The following is a 15,512-nucleotide window of genomic DNA, read 5'->3' on the forward strand; positions in this document are numbered from 1 at the left end:
TTTACATTTTCATCTTCATTTGTAATTAAGTGTGGTATATGTAGTTTTTTGGTCCTAAAATCTATTATTATCTCTCTAGTTTTCTTTACATTCAAGTGCAGATAATTTGTTTAACACCAGTCAACAAAGCAACTAACCTGTACGATATAATCACTACAATTATCATTTACAATTTTTCTTATTACTGTATCATGAGCATATTTCAAAATAGTGAAGTTGCTAAAAACACTTCTACAGTCATCTGTATACAAACTGAACAAAGTGGAGGGCATAACGCATCCCTGGGGTGCACCTGTATTGGTAAAAATTATGCTGGATTTAGCGTTATCTATCTTGGTATACTGGGGCCTCTGTGTTAAAAAGCTGAAGATCCATTTCAGTAAGTTACAGTTTACATCCATCCCTAAAAACTTATTCAACAAAATATTTGGCTGGACCATCTTAATGTTAGCTAATATCATTCAGAAAGGGTCATGAGTGGTGGGATGACAGTAAAGTTGCTAGTGAAAGAGAAGAAGAGATTTATGGGCAGTACTTACACGGATGAAGCATGTGATTAGAAGATACACAGGACAAAGTGGTAGGAGGACAAGAGATAGATTCATGGACTGTAAGAGAAGGCAAGGTGAGAGTAATCAGGGAGAATAAGATGTTTTTGAGGGAGGGAAACACTATGACAGACAAGAGAAGAAGTGGAAACATCATTGAAGAGGGCAAATGGACAAGTGGTAATGGGCTGTAATGAGATGAAGAGATGGAACGTGTATTCCGAAGGAGTTTTGAATGTTTGGTAAGTGGGCAGCATATGTAGGGATTTGGGTCCATGAGAAGTGAGAGTCATAGAAAGTGGTTTGGTGAAGAAAGGGGAGGTGGTGAAAGCCTTGTGTAAGATGAAATGTGACAAGATAGCTTGAGTGGATGGAATTGCAGCTGAATTTCTTGTGAAAGAAAGTGTCTATTATGCTGATTGGTTAGTTAGGATGTTAATGTATGTATGAATCCTGGTGAAGTGCCTGAGGATTGGAAAAATGCATGTGGTAATGGGCTGTAATGAGATGAAGAGATGGAACGTGTATTCCGAAGGAGTTTTGAATGTTTGGTAAGTGGGCAGCATATGTAGGGATTTGGGTCCATGAGAAGTGAGAGTCATAGAAAGTGGTTTGGTGAAGAAAGGGGAGGTGGTGAAAGCCTTGTGTAAGATGAAATGTGACAAGATAGCTTGAGTGGATGGAATTGCAGCTGAATTTCTTGTGAAAGAAAGTGTCTATTATGCTGATTGGTTAGTTAGGATGTTAATGTATGTATGAATCCTGGTGAAGTGCCTGAGGATTGGAAAAATGCATGTATAGGCCCACAGTATAACGGCAAGGGAGAAAAAGGTGAGTATTCGAACCACAGATGTATAAGTTTGTTGAGTGTACCTGGCAAGTTGGTTTAATAAGTAATGATTGAGAGCATGGTGGCATGCATAGGACATCAGACTGGGGAGGAATAATGTGGTTTTAGGAGTGGTAGAGGATGTGTGGATCAGGTCACTCCTATGAAGGATGTCTGTGAGAAATATTTAGAGTAACACAAGGCCTTATATGTGGCATTTATGGATAAGGAAAGAGCATAAGTTTGATAGAGATGCTTTGTGGAAAGTCTTACAAACGTGATGTTGAAAAAAGCTATCACAAGCAGTTAAAAGCTTCTATCAAGAAAGTAACGTGCGAGTAGGTAGGAAGAGACTTTGTGGTTACAAGTGAAGGTGGGGTCTTCAGTTGGGGTGTGTGATGTCACTATGGATGTTTGATTGGCAATGGATGGGTTGGTGAGAAGGTAAATGCAAGAGTCTTAGAGAGAGATGTAAGTATGCAGTCTGTATAGGCTGAGGGGGTTTGGGAAGAGTCAGATACTGTCAGCTGATGACATGGCACTGGTGGCAGATTCAGGTGCAAGAGTGCAGGAGTTGGTGTCTGCATTTGGTTGACTGTGAAAGGGGGAAATTGAGAGTAAATGTACATAAAAGTAAGGTTATTAGGTTTAGCAGTGCAGAAACAGGTCAGACGAGGAGCAACTTTAAACTGAGAAAATTTGGGGGAATAAGGGCAATTTAGATAACTGTGAGTGGATAAAACAATGAATGGAACATTGGAAGCAGAGATGAGCCATAGGGTGGATGAGGTAGAGAAGATTCTGGGAGCACTGATAAATGTGTGGAAAAAGAGGTTGCAACCTTAGGAAATCAGGAAGCTGCAAGAGCTTTGCTTATAAACCAGTGGACAGGCACAGTATTATCCATCTGAAATGAAATTCTACACTGAACCCAGGATGTTCTGGAAGAAGATAAAACCAAAGGACCAACTGCTCCTTGTTGGTAAGAAATCCAAACCACCAGAACAGTTACTGGAAGTTCTCAGGCAGAGTTTTTGAAAGCTTTCTATGTCTGACAACCAAGCTAAAGAATCAACAAGTTCCCATGGTAGTGCTCTTGGAGGTAATGCTTCCTGCAGGAAGGAATTAGTTTATCAAGAAGGTATCCTTTTGGCCTGCAACCATGAGAAGTCATTATACAAGAAATGAGCTTTCCCATAAGTTGTTTTTACTGATGTCAAGACACTTAAGTTCTGAGACCATAATTCGTGCAGCAATTGCAGTTCCGAGCTTGTCTCCAGGATGACAAAAAGTGCTATTCTGAATGTTACAATCTATTCCTAGCCATGTATAAAACTGGCTCAGACCCAAGAGCGACTTGTCTAGGTTGATGATGACACCCAAACCTTTATTCTGTAAAGGTTATCAGAACTCAAAGCCCTTGTCAGGAACATTCCTCGTGGATGCTTGTTGGAGTCTTCGGAGATCTTCCCTTAAACAGCCCATGGAAGGCCCAGGCTGCAGGATGGGGTTGTTGGTTGACCAAGATTTTGGAAGCCAAATCCCTCAAGCCCACATAGCCCCACAGCCAGCTTAGTCTCATACACTTTGTAGGTACTTGTCCAATGCACTCTTAACTCCTTAACCATGCATCCCATGCTGTTTCTGAAGGCATATGGCAAGGTGTTGAAGAGTTTCAGGCCCTGGATGTATATGATGTTCTCTCTTTTTATGCATATGGCATCTTTGTATTTCAGAGGGAGTATTTCACAATGTTTCCCATGCCTGTCATACCCAGTCGAATGTTATTTCCAAATGCACATTAGGAACCATCTCTCCTACTTACACAGGTATACTTATGTATATCTCTCTTTTTAAACCAGGTATTTCCAATCACCAGTCCTTTTTCAGCACAGAAATCTACAAGCTCTTCACCATTTCCATTTACAACACTGAACACCCCATGTATACCAATTATTCCTTCAACTGCCACATTACTCACCTTTGCATTCAAATCACCCATCACTAAAACCCGGTCTCGTGCATCAAAACCACAAACACACTCATTTAGCTGCTCCCAAAACACTTGCCTCTCATGATCTTTCTTCTCATGCCCATGTGCATATGCACCAATAATCACCCATCTCTCTCCATCAACTTTCAGTTTCACCCATATTAATCTAGAGTTTACTTTCTTACACTCTATCACGTACTCCCACCACTCCTGTTTCAGGAGTAGTGCTACTCCTTCCCTTGCTCTTGTCCTTTCACTAACCCCTGACTTTACTGCCAAGACATTCCCAAACCACTCTTCCCCTTTACCCTTTAGCTTCGTTTCGCTGATATATGATATAATTTTCCAATTGCATTGTTAAATTGCTAATGATATCTACGGATATGAAATGGAACCATACATCAAATGGGAATTCATATATAGCAGGAACCATAAAATGTCAGATGAGGAACAAAAGCAGCACATAACAATTCTTCATTTGAAGCACAGAGCACTGTATAGGTTAACAAAAAAAGATGATTCACACCAATGTGCTTCACAATCTCTTAAATTTACCTTTAAAATTCATAACAATAACAAAAGAATAAACATTAAGAAAATGATGAAATTAACATAGCATGACAATCAAGCTAGATTCTGTAGAAACAGAATACAACCCCTTTCCTCTCTACCACTGCTTGAACTAGAGCATAAGTGAGAATCGAAAAGAAATAATAGACATGGTAGAAACAGAGTAAAAGGTGTAGCCATTCACTGGTGAACTTTGACAACGTTAAAGATCTTTGTTTACCTACCTGGTAGATAACTTCTTGCAGAGAAATTGGCATTATCCCAATTTTCAGAGAGGGCTTCCTGTATAAACTATATTCTAAAATGGTAACAGGACAACATTTTGATAAGCTCTTGGTCAGGCTCAGACAGTGGGGAGAATAAGAATACTGAAAAGCATTTCAGTAAGAATAGTGAAACACAAGGTACTGAACACTGTGAATGCAATAAGCAAGAGGATGAATAATGCAACATATAGTATTCCATTCTTCATAAGATCACAGAAAAAACAGCATTGTGAACAGTATTAAGTACTGTTCTGAAAAACTAAAACAGAACTTAGCCAAGTCCCAAAATGACATATCTTTGGGGCTATTGTAATTCTAATGATCCAAAACAAAGCACAATGACTCATACTTTTAACAAACTTTTTTTCTGCCTTGGGATACAAGAACCTTCAGACCTCTGACCTGTTGTGTGCTTGGGGAGGTAGATCCAGGGATTCTTGGCGGAAGGTCTGGAGGATGTTCAGGGCGTTCCACTGTCTCCCCCCCTGCTGTAGCAGCTAGGGATTGAGATGACTCATTCTTCACACTGTACATTGCAGGTCGAAGTTCGTAATTTTTAGACCTGGGAAAGTATTTAACCAACTCAGAAAATAAGGTAGAATATTCAAGTCCAAGAAAGTACAGGATGTCACCCTCTGCATGGCAAAACTAACATAATGTTTTCCTGTGTGAAAATGTATGGAAAGTTGTATCCCATATTCCAGCTGAAAAACTGCATTTTCACCAAAACTAAATTTTCATCAAAGTAAAGCTAACAAAAATAATTAACTCCATGCCCAATGTACTTATAGATTGAAAAACTATGCATTTATGTAAAAGCACAAGCATATGTTAAGAAGGAAGAAATTCTCAGAAGCTAAATTTTCCATACAACAGTGATGGATGGATGATGACATAGAGTCGGCAAGGACCTCTATTTAACTGAGTTACATTCTTGAAAGTGTTCCCGTAAATCAAAAACATATGAATCAATAATGTAAGTAAAGAACATTAGAGGGTTTCATTATCAATAAGACAGTACCTAGTATTAAACCAGTGAAAAACTAAAACATACATGCATTAGGAAATATAAATACTATAATATATAAACTGTACTAAGAACTCTATTCATAAAAACAGAAAATAACATACTTTGAATCATAGTACACACTGTACAAACTTCTCTTCATGAAAAATGTACCATCTCATGGCACTCGCTTCCAGAATAATCCAGTCTTGTCCACATTAGAAATCTGCTTCGGAGAATAACCACCTTCCTCGACACTGGTCTTGTGGGTTTCCAGGATATTTTCAGTAGCCTTTCCTAAAATTCATAAAACAGCCACGGTGTGCTTGAAATGTTTTCACTGCTCCTTCTTCCACTGCCAAGTCATCACATATAATATGGACCTTTGCTTGTATCACAAGCATGCTTATGGGGACATTTTCATGAGTCTGGCATTCAATCCATGTGCTCAACATTGTTCCATTCACTTTATAATCAAACTTCAAGAACATGAGGTGTTAGATACACTGAATAATGTTCCACTCTTGGTACTCTCCTTGATCTTCTCTGTACTATCATGAATAGTCCATAAAGTAGATTCAATAAGTCCAAGGGCATGCTAAATATCTACTGTTTATTATTCACCTCTCTCATAACTTTTGATCACACCCATCTTAACCTCAATGGTGATGACCTTATGCTTCTTAGCATCACTGGTACCAGGAAAACTTAAAAGATGCTTAAGTGGCACAAAGCAAGGGGCAAAACACGTGCAATATACAGTACACTGCAGCATAAAATACTGTAGCATTCCATGCCTATAGACTGTATCTATGCTATGCATGCTCGTGTTTTTCAGACAGTGCTGGCAATGCCACACCACCTATTGCTAGCCCAATGATGCTTGCATTACTCCAAACTCAAGCTAACATAAATCAAAAAAAGATGTAAAAATGGACAATGCATTTTATACTACAAATGGCATGAATTAAAACTGCATAAACTGAGAGGAACTGTACAATGTTAAATCCTAAATAAAAAAAGTTGGTGTGTATGAACAAAAGGAATGCAATAAAGATATCAAAAGTGGGATAAACAGAAGTTTAAAGACCAATTATTTCAGAAAAAGTCAAGCACATGGAAAAGGGAAGTCTATGTGGAAAGCAAAGCGCTGAAAATTTTTTAAGACAACAAAATAAGTTTCTACATATCATAGTTTTACTTTTTATATTTTTTTTCCAATTTCTGCATGAGAAGATAGCACAAGGAACAAAAAAAGAATAGCCCCAATTACTCACATTCAGTCTCCAGCTGTTACATACAATGCACCAATACCATAGCCCCCTATACACGGCCAAGCCCAACAGATCTTACCATCATTTCTCCTGACTGCTTCATATGCCCTGGTTCAACCTACTGAATGTACATCTTCCCCTGTATGCCACATTGATCCAATTTACTCTATTCCATCCACACTTCTCATGCTCCTGCATGTTCAGACCCCTGATAAATCAAATTATCTCCTACTCCATCATTGCATCTCTTTCTCATTTACCCCCTCCCCATGCTCCATCCATTTCTACCATACATAGATTTTTTTTCATACTTGATTGCCGTTTCCCATGTTAGCAACGTAATGTCAGGAACAATGTCAGAAACAGACAAAGAAAGGCTACATCTGCTCATCCATTCTCTAGCAGTCATATGTAATGTACCAAAACCACAGCTACCTATCCACAACCAAGCCCCACAGACCTTTCCATGGTTTACCCAGCGTACTTCTCATGCCCTTGTTCAGTCCACTGACTGCACGTCGACCCCAGTATACCACATCATTCCAAATCACTCTATCCCATTCATTCCTTTCACCTTCCTGCATGTTCAGGCACTGATCAAGATTTTTTCACTCCATCCCTCCATCTCCGATTTGATCTCCCATTCTCCTTGTTCCCACACTCATTCTCTCCATACATCCAAACCATTTCAGTACACCCTCTTCTGATCTCACAATCAACCACACTTTTTTTATTACCACATATATCTCTTACCCTTTCACCTCATACTCGATCAAACCAACTCACACCACATATTGTCCAAAACATTTCATTTCATTTCCAACATATCAACCCTCCTCCACATAGCCCCATCTACAGCCCATGCCTCACATCCATATAATACTGTTGGGACTACTATTCCATACAAATATACCCATTTTTGTCCTCCCAGATAATGTTCTCTCTTTGCACACACTCTTCAGTGCTCCTGGAACCTTTGCTCCCTTCCCCACCCTATGACTTACTTCCATAGTTCCAATCACTGCCATGTCCACTCCCAGATATTTAAAACACTTTATTTCCTCCAATATTTTTCCAATTATCACACCCGAACCAACCTGTCCCTCAACCCTGCTGAACCTAAAAACCGTGTTTTTATTCATATTTACTCTCAACTCTATCCTTTCACACACACTTCGAAACTCAGTCACTAATTTCTGCAGTTTCTCTCTTGAATCTGCCACCAGTGCTGTATCATAAGCAAACAATAACTGACTTACTTCCCAGACTCTGTTATACCCTACAGAATGCATGCACACCCCTCTCTCCAAGACTCTTTCATTTATCTCCCTTACAACCCCATCTATGAACAAAATGAACAACCATGGTGACATCATACACCCCTGCCACAGACTGACCTTCATTGGGAACCATTTACTCTCCTCTCTTACAACCTTCTCACTCGCTTTTAGCAGCTTTCCTCCCACACAAAATATTCTTAAGACCTTCCACAAAACATCTCTTTCATCCCTATCATATGCCTTCTCCAGATCCATAAATGTCACATCCAAATCCAACTTTTTTATAAGTATTTCTCACACAAATTCTTTAAAGCAAACACCTGATCCACTCATTCTCTACCATATCTGCAACCACACTGCTCCTCCCCAATCTGATGCTCTGTACATGCCATTACTGTTTTAATCAATACCTTCTATACAACTTACCAGATACACTCTAAAAACTTATACCTCTGTGGATGAAACATGCACCTTTTTCCCCCTTGCTTTTATACACTGGCACTATACATGCATTCCACCAATTCTCAGCCACCTCACCATGATCCATAATTACACTGAAAATCCTTACCAACCAATAAATAACACAGCCACCCCTTTTATATAAATTCAACTGCAATACCTTCAACTCCAGCCACCTTGCTACCATTCATCTTCTGCAAGGCTTTCACCACCTCTCCTTTCTTGACCAAACCATTTTCCATGAGTCTCTCACTTAACATACCACCCCAACCAAAGCACCTCAATCTGCCACCCTACCATGAAACACATTTGATAATCCATTAAAATCTATAGAATTGGATGTTAGAGCTCATTGGGCATCCAATTCTATTGTGGTTCATACTGACAGGTATGGACACGTCCCTAACTGGAATGCTACTTTACTTACTTTACTTTACTTTATACTTTGTTGCTGTCTCCTGCGTTAGCAAGGTAGAACAAGGAAACAGACGAAAGAATGGCCCAAACCACCCACATACACATGTATATACATACACGTCCACACACAGCACATATACATACCTATACATCTCAACGTATACATATATATACACACACAGACATATACATATATACAATTGTACATAATTCATAGTCTGCCCTTATTCATTCCTATCGCCACCCTGCCACACATGAAATGACAACCCCCTCCCCCGCATGTGCGCAAGGTAGCGCTAGGAAAAGACGACAAAGGCCACATTCGTTCACACCCAGTCTCTAGCTGTCATGTATAATGCACCGAAACCACAGCTCCCTTTCCACATCCAGGCCCCACAAAACTTTCCATGGTTTACCCCAGACGCTTCACATGCTTCACATTCAAATATCAAATAAAGATTCAACAAAGAGAATGAGAAAAACAGCTGAAGCTACATACATCAATGTAAATAATAACATAAACCAAAGGGAAGGTTTTGTGTGTATAGCAAAAGTAGCAAGCTCGTTGCTTATAAGCGAAGTACAGAGTAGGGGGCACAACAGCCAATCAGGGAGCAGAATTCTTGGGCAGCTGCGAAGTGACCCACACATGCCTATATTTAAGGCCACGCTGTGTAGCTGGATGTTACCATTATGAAAAAGACCCTGGAAGTCAAAACGTTAAAGCAATAAAGTGAGTCAGTTGTTGTTCGCTGATGATACAGCGCTGGTGGCTGATTCATGTGAGAAACTGCAGAAGCTGGTGACTGAGTTTGGTAAAGTGTGTGGAAGAAGAAAGTTAAGAGTAAATGTGAATAAGAGCAAGGTTATTAGGTACAGTAGGGTTGAGGGTCAAGTCAATTGGGAGGTGAGTTTGAATGGAGAAAAACTGGAGGAAGTCAAGTGTTTTAGATATCTGGGAGTGGATCTGGCAGCGGATGGAACCATGGAAGCGGGAGTGGATCATAGGGTGGGGGAGGGGGCGAAAATTCTGGGAGCCTTGAAGAATGTGTGGAAGTCGAGAACATTATCTCGGAAAGCAAAAATGGGTATGTTTGAAGGAATAGTGGTTCCAACAATGTTGTATGGTTGCGAGGCGTGGGCTATGGATAGAGTTGTGCGCAGGAGGATGGATGTGCTGGAAATGAGATGTTTGAGGACAATGTGTGGTGTGAGGTGGTTTGATCGAGTGAGTAACGTAAGGGTAAGAGAGATGTGTGGAAATAAAAAGAGCGTGGTTGAGAGAGCAGAAGAGGGTGTTTTGAAGTGGTTTGGGCACATGGAGAGAATGAGTGAGGAAAGATTGACCAAGAGGATATATGTGTCGGAGGTGGAGGGAACAAGGAGAAGAGGGAGACCAAATTGGAGGTGGAAAGATGGAGTGAAAAAGATTTTGTGTGATCGGGGCCTGAACATGCAGGAGGGTGAAAGGAGGGCAAGGAATAGAGTGAATTGGAGCGATGTGGTATACCGGGGTTGACGTGCTGTCAGTGGATTGAATCAAGGCATGTGAAGCATCTGGGGTAAACCATGGAAAGTTGTGTAGGTATGTATATTTGCGTGTGTGGACGTATGTATATACATGTGTATGGGGGGGGTTGGGCCATTTCTTTCGTCTGTTTCCTTGCGCTACCTCGCAAACGCGGGAGACAGCGACAAAGTATAAAAAAAGAAAAAAAAAAAATTCAATGCATACATAAATATATTCATTCATTTATTTATTTATTTTGCGTGTGTAGACGTGTATGTATATACATGTGTATGTGGGTGGGGTGGGCCATGCATTAGGCTGTTTCCTTATGCTACCTCGCTAACGCGGGAGACAGCGACAAAGCAAAATATAAATAATGAAATAAATCATTTTGCTTTGTTGCTGTCTCCCACGTTAGCAAGGTAGCGCAAGGAAACAGACACAAGAAAATGGCCCAACCCACCCACATACACATGTATATACATACACGTCCACACACGCAAATATACATAACTATACATCTCAACATATACATATATATACCCACACAGACATATACAAATATACACATGTACATAATTCATACTGTCTGCCTTTATTCATTCCTACCACCACTCCGCCACACATGAAATAACAATCCCCTCCCCCTCATGTGCATGAGGTAGCGCTAGGAAAAGACAACAAAGGCCACATTCGTTCACAATCAGTCTCTAGCTGTTATGTAATAATGCATCGAAACCACAGCTCCCTTTCCACATCTAGACCCCACAGAACTTTCCATGGTTTACCACAGACACTTCACATGCCCTGGTTCAATCCATTGACAGCACATTGGCCCCGGTACACCACATCATTCCAATTCACTCTATTCCTTGCACTCCTTTCACCATCCTGCATGTTCAGGCCCAGATCACTCAAAATCTTTTTCACTCCATCTTTCCACCTCCAGTTTGGTCTCCCAATTCTCGTTCCCTCCACCTCTGACACATATATCCTCTTGGTCAATCTTTCCTCACTCATTCTCTCCATGTGACCAAGCCATTTCAAAACACCCTCTTCTGTTCTCTCAACCACACTCTTTTTATTACCACACATCTCTCTTGCCCTATTATTACTTACTCGATCAAACCATCTCACACCACATATTGTCCTCAAACATCTCATTTCCAGCACATCCATCCTCCTCCACACAACTCTATCCATAACCCATGCCTCACAACCATACAGCATTGTTGGAACCACTATTCCTTCAAACATACCCATTTTTGCTTTTCGAGATAATGTTCTCGACTTCCACACATTCTTCAACGCTCCCAGAACTTTCGCCCCCTCCCCCACCCTATGATTCACTTCCGCTTCCATGGTTCCATCCGCTGCCAAATCCACTCCCAGATATCTAAAACACTTCACTTCCTCCGGTTTTTCTCCATTCCAACTTACCTCCCAATTGACTTGAACCTCAACCCTACTGTACCTAATAACCTTGCTCTTATTCACATTTACTCTCAGCTTCCTTCTTTCACACACTTTACCAAACTCAGTCACCAACTTCTGCAGTTTCTCACACGAATCAGCTACCAGCACTGTATCATCAGCGAACAACAACTGACACTTCCCAAGCTCTATCATCCACAACAGACTGCATACTTGCCCCGCTTTCCAAAACTCTTGCATTCACCTCCCTAACCACCCCATCCATAAACATATTAAACAATCATGGAGACATCACACACCCCTGCCGCAAACTTACATTCACTGAGAACCAATCACTTTCCTCTCTTCCTACACGTAAACATGCCTTACACCCTCGAAAAAACTTTCCACTGCTTCTAACAACTTGCCTCCCACACCATATACTCTTAATACCTTCCACAGAGCATCTCTATCAACTCTATCATATGCCTTCTCCAGATCCATAAATGCTACATACAAATCCATTTGCTTTTCTAAGTATTTCTCACATACATTCTTCAATGCAAACACCTGATCCACACATTCTCTACCACTTCTGAAACCACACTGCTCTTCCCCAATCTGATGCTCTGTACATGCCTTCACCCTCTCAATCAATACCCTCCCATATAATTTACTAGGAATACTCAACAAACGTATACCTCTGTAATTTGAGCACTCATTTTTATCTCCTTTGCCTTTGTACAATGGCACTATGCATGTATTCTGCCAATCCTCAGGCACCTCACCATGAGACATACATACATTACCATAACCTTACCAACCAGTCAACAATACAGTCACCCCCTTTTTTAATAAATTCCACTGCAATACCATCCAAACCCGCTGCCTTGCCGGCTTTCATCTTCCGCAAAGCTTTTACTACCTCTTCTCTCTTTACTAAATCATTTTCCCTAACCCTCTCACTTTGCAAACCACCTCGACCAAAACACCCTATATCTGCCACTCTATCATCAAACACATTCAACAAACCTTCAAAATACTCACTCCATTTCCTTCTCACATCACCACTCTTGTTATCACCTCCCCATTAGCCCCCTTCACTGTAGTTTCCATTTGTTCCCTTGTCTTACACACTTTATATACCTCCTTCCAAAACATCTTTTTATTCTCCCTGAAATTTAATGATACTCTCTCACCCCAACTCTCATATGCCCTCTTTTTCACCTCTTGCACCTTTCTCTTGACCTCCTGCCTCTTTCTTTTATACATCTCCCACTCATTTGCATTATTTCCCCTGCAAAAATACATATACATACACAGACATATACATATGTATACACATTGGAAAGGATCACAATTTTGCGCATGATCAAGATATTCCTATGAGTCCATAGGGAAAATGAAACATGATAAGTTCCCAAGTGCACTTTCGTGTAATAATTACATCATCAGGGGAGACACAAGAGGGAAATCAAAGTCAGTTATTATACATCGAAGAGACGGAGCTAGGACGCCATTTGGTAAACATGTGATTGTCCAAAACATGTTTACCAAATGGCACCCCAGCCCCGTCTCTTCGATGTATATCAACTGACCTCCATTTCACTCCTGTGTGATCAAGATATTCCTATGAGTCCGTGGGGAAAATGAAACACGATGGGTTCCTAAGTGTACTTTTGTGTAATGGTCACATCATCAGGGGGGACGCGCGAGAGAGATGGAGGTCAGTTGATATACATCGAAGAGATGGGGCTGGGGCGCCATTTGGTAAACATGTTTTGGACAATCACACATTTTCTAAATGGCGTCTTAGCTCCATCTCTTTGATGTATATCAACTGACTTTTATTTCTCTCTTGTGTCTCCCCCGATGATGTGATTATTACATGAAAGTGCACCTGGGAACTTATCGTGTTTCATTTTCCCTGTGGACTCATAGGAATATATATACACATGAAAGCCGGCAAGGCAGCGGGTTTCGATGGTATTGCAGTGGAACTTATTAAAAAAGGGGGTGACTGTATTGCTGACTGGTTGGTAAGGTTATTTAATGTATGTATGTCTCATGGTGAGGTGCCTGAGGATTGGCAGAATCCTTGCATAGTGCCATTGTACAAAGGCAAAGGGGATAAAAGTGAGTGCTCAAATTACAGAGGTATAAGTTTGTTGAGTATTCCTGGGAAATTATATGGGAGGGTATTGATTGAGAGGGTGAAGGCATGTACAGAGCATCAGATTGGGGAAGAGCAGTGTGGTTTCAGAAGTGGTAGAGGATGTGTGGATCAGGTGTTTGCTTTGAAGAATGTATGTGAGAAATACTTAGAAATGCAAATGGATTTGTAAGTAGCATTTATGGATCTGGAGAAGGCATATGACAGAGTTGATAGAGATGCTCTGTGGAAGGTATTAAGGATATATGGTGTGGGAGGCATGTTGTTAGAAGCAGTGAAAAGTTTTTATCCACGATGTAAGGCATGTGTACGTGTAGGAAGAGGGGAAAGTAATTGGTTCTCAGTGAATGTAGGTTTGCGGCAGGGGTGTGTGATGTCTCCATGGTTGCTTAATTTGTTTATGGATGGGGTTGTTAGGGAGGTGAATGCAAGAGTTTTGGAAAGAGGGGCAAGTATGCAGTCTGTTGTGGATGAGAGAGCTTGGGAAGTGAGTCAGTTGTTGTTCGCTGATGATACAGCGCTGGTGGCTGATTCATGTGAGAAACTGTAGAAGCTGGTGACTGAGTTTGGTAAAGTATGTGAAAGAAGAAAGTTGAGAGTAAATGTGAATACGAGCAAGGTTATTAGGTACAGTAGGGTTGAGGGTCAAGTCAATTGGGAGGTAAGTTTGAATGGAGAAAAACTGGAGGAAGTGAAGTGTTTTAGATATCTGGGAGTGGATTCGGCAGCAGATGGAACAATGGAAGCGGAAGTGAATCATAGGGTGGGGGAGGGGGCGAAAATTCTGGGAGCCTTGAAGAATGTGTGGAAGTCGAGAACATTATCTCGGAAAGCAAAAATGGGTATGTTTGAAGGAATAGTGGTTCCAACAATGCTGTATGGTTGCGAGGCGTGGGCCGTGGATTGAGTTGTGCGGAGGAGGGTGGATGTAGGGTGGATGTGCTGGAAATGAGATGTTTGAGGACAATATGTGATGTGAGGTGGCTTGATCGAGTAAGTAATAATAGGGTAAGAGAGATGTGTGGTAATAAAAAGAGTGTGGTTGATAGAGCAGAAGAGGGTGTTTTGAAATGGTTTGGTCACATGGAGAGAATGAGTGAGGAAAGACTGACCAAGAGGATATATGTGTCAGAGGTGGAGGGAATGAGGAGAAGTGGGAGACCAAACTGGAGGTGGAAAGATGGAGTGAAAAAGATTTTGAGTGATTGGGGCCTGAACATGCAGGAGGGTGAAAGGCGTGCAAGGAATAGAGTGAATTGGAACGATGTGGTATACTGGGGTTGACGTGCTGTCGATGGATTGAACCAGGGCATGTGAAGTGTCTGGGGTAAACCATGGAAAGTTCTGTGGGACCTGGATGTTTAAAGGGAGCTGTGATTTTGGTGCATTATTACATGACAGCTAGAGACTTTACATGACAGCTAGAGACTGAGTGTGAACAAATGGGGCCTTTGTTGTCTTTTCCTAGCGCTACCTCGCACACATGAGGGTGGAGGGGGTTATTATTCCATGTGTGGTGAGGTGGCGATGGGAATGAATAAGGGCAGACAGTATGAATTATTTACATGTGTATATATGTATATGTCTGTGTGTGTATATATATGTATACAGTGAGTTGTATAGGTATGTATATTTGCATGTGTGGACTTGTATGTATATACATGTGTATGTGGGTGGGTTGGGCCATTCTTTCGTCTGTTCCCTTGCGCTACCTTGCTAACGCGGGAGACAGCGACAAAGTAAAATAAATAAAAAATAAAAATATGTACATATC

General features: G+C 41.0%; 1 protein-coding gene across 1 annotated transcript in view; it reads right to left on the reverse strand.

The window, feature by feature from the left end:
• Positions 1 to 15,512, reverse strand: part of Lnk (SH2B adapter-like protein Lnk) — a 224,133-nt gene that overhangs the window by 111,591 nt on the left and 97,030 nt on the right. Inside the window, exon 4 of the mRNA XM_071692150.1 lies at positions 4,609 to 4,768. Coding sequence (XP_071548251.1) covers positions 4,609 to 4,768 — 160 coding nt within the window. The remainder of the gene's footprint in view (positions 1 to 4,608; positions 4,769 to 15,512) is intronic.

The sequence above is a fragment of the Panulirus ornatus genome, chromosome 52, assembly GCF_036320965.1.
Source record: "Panulirus ornatus isolate Po-2019 chromosome 52, ASM3632096v1, whole genome shotgun sequence".
In the NCBI taxonomy this organism is placed as follows: Eukaryota; Metazoa; Arthropoda; class Malacostraca; order Decapoda; family Palinuridae; genus Panulirus; species Panulirus ornatus.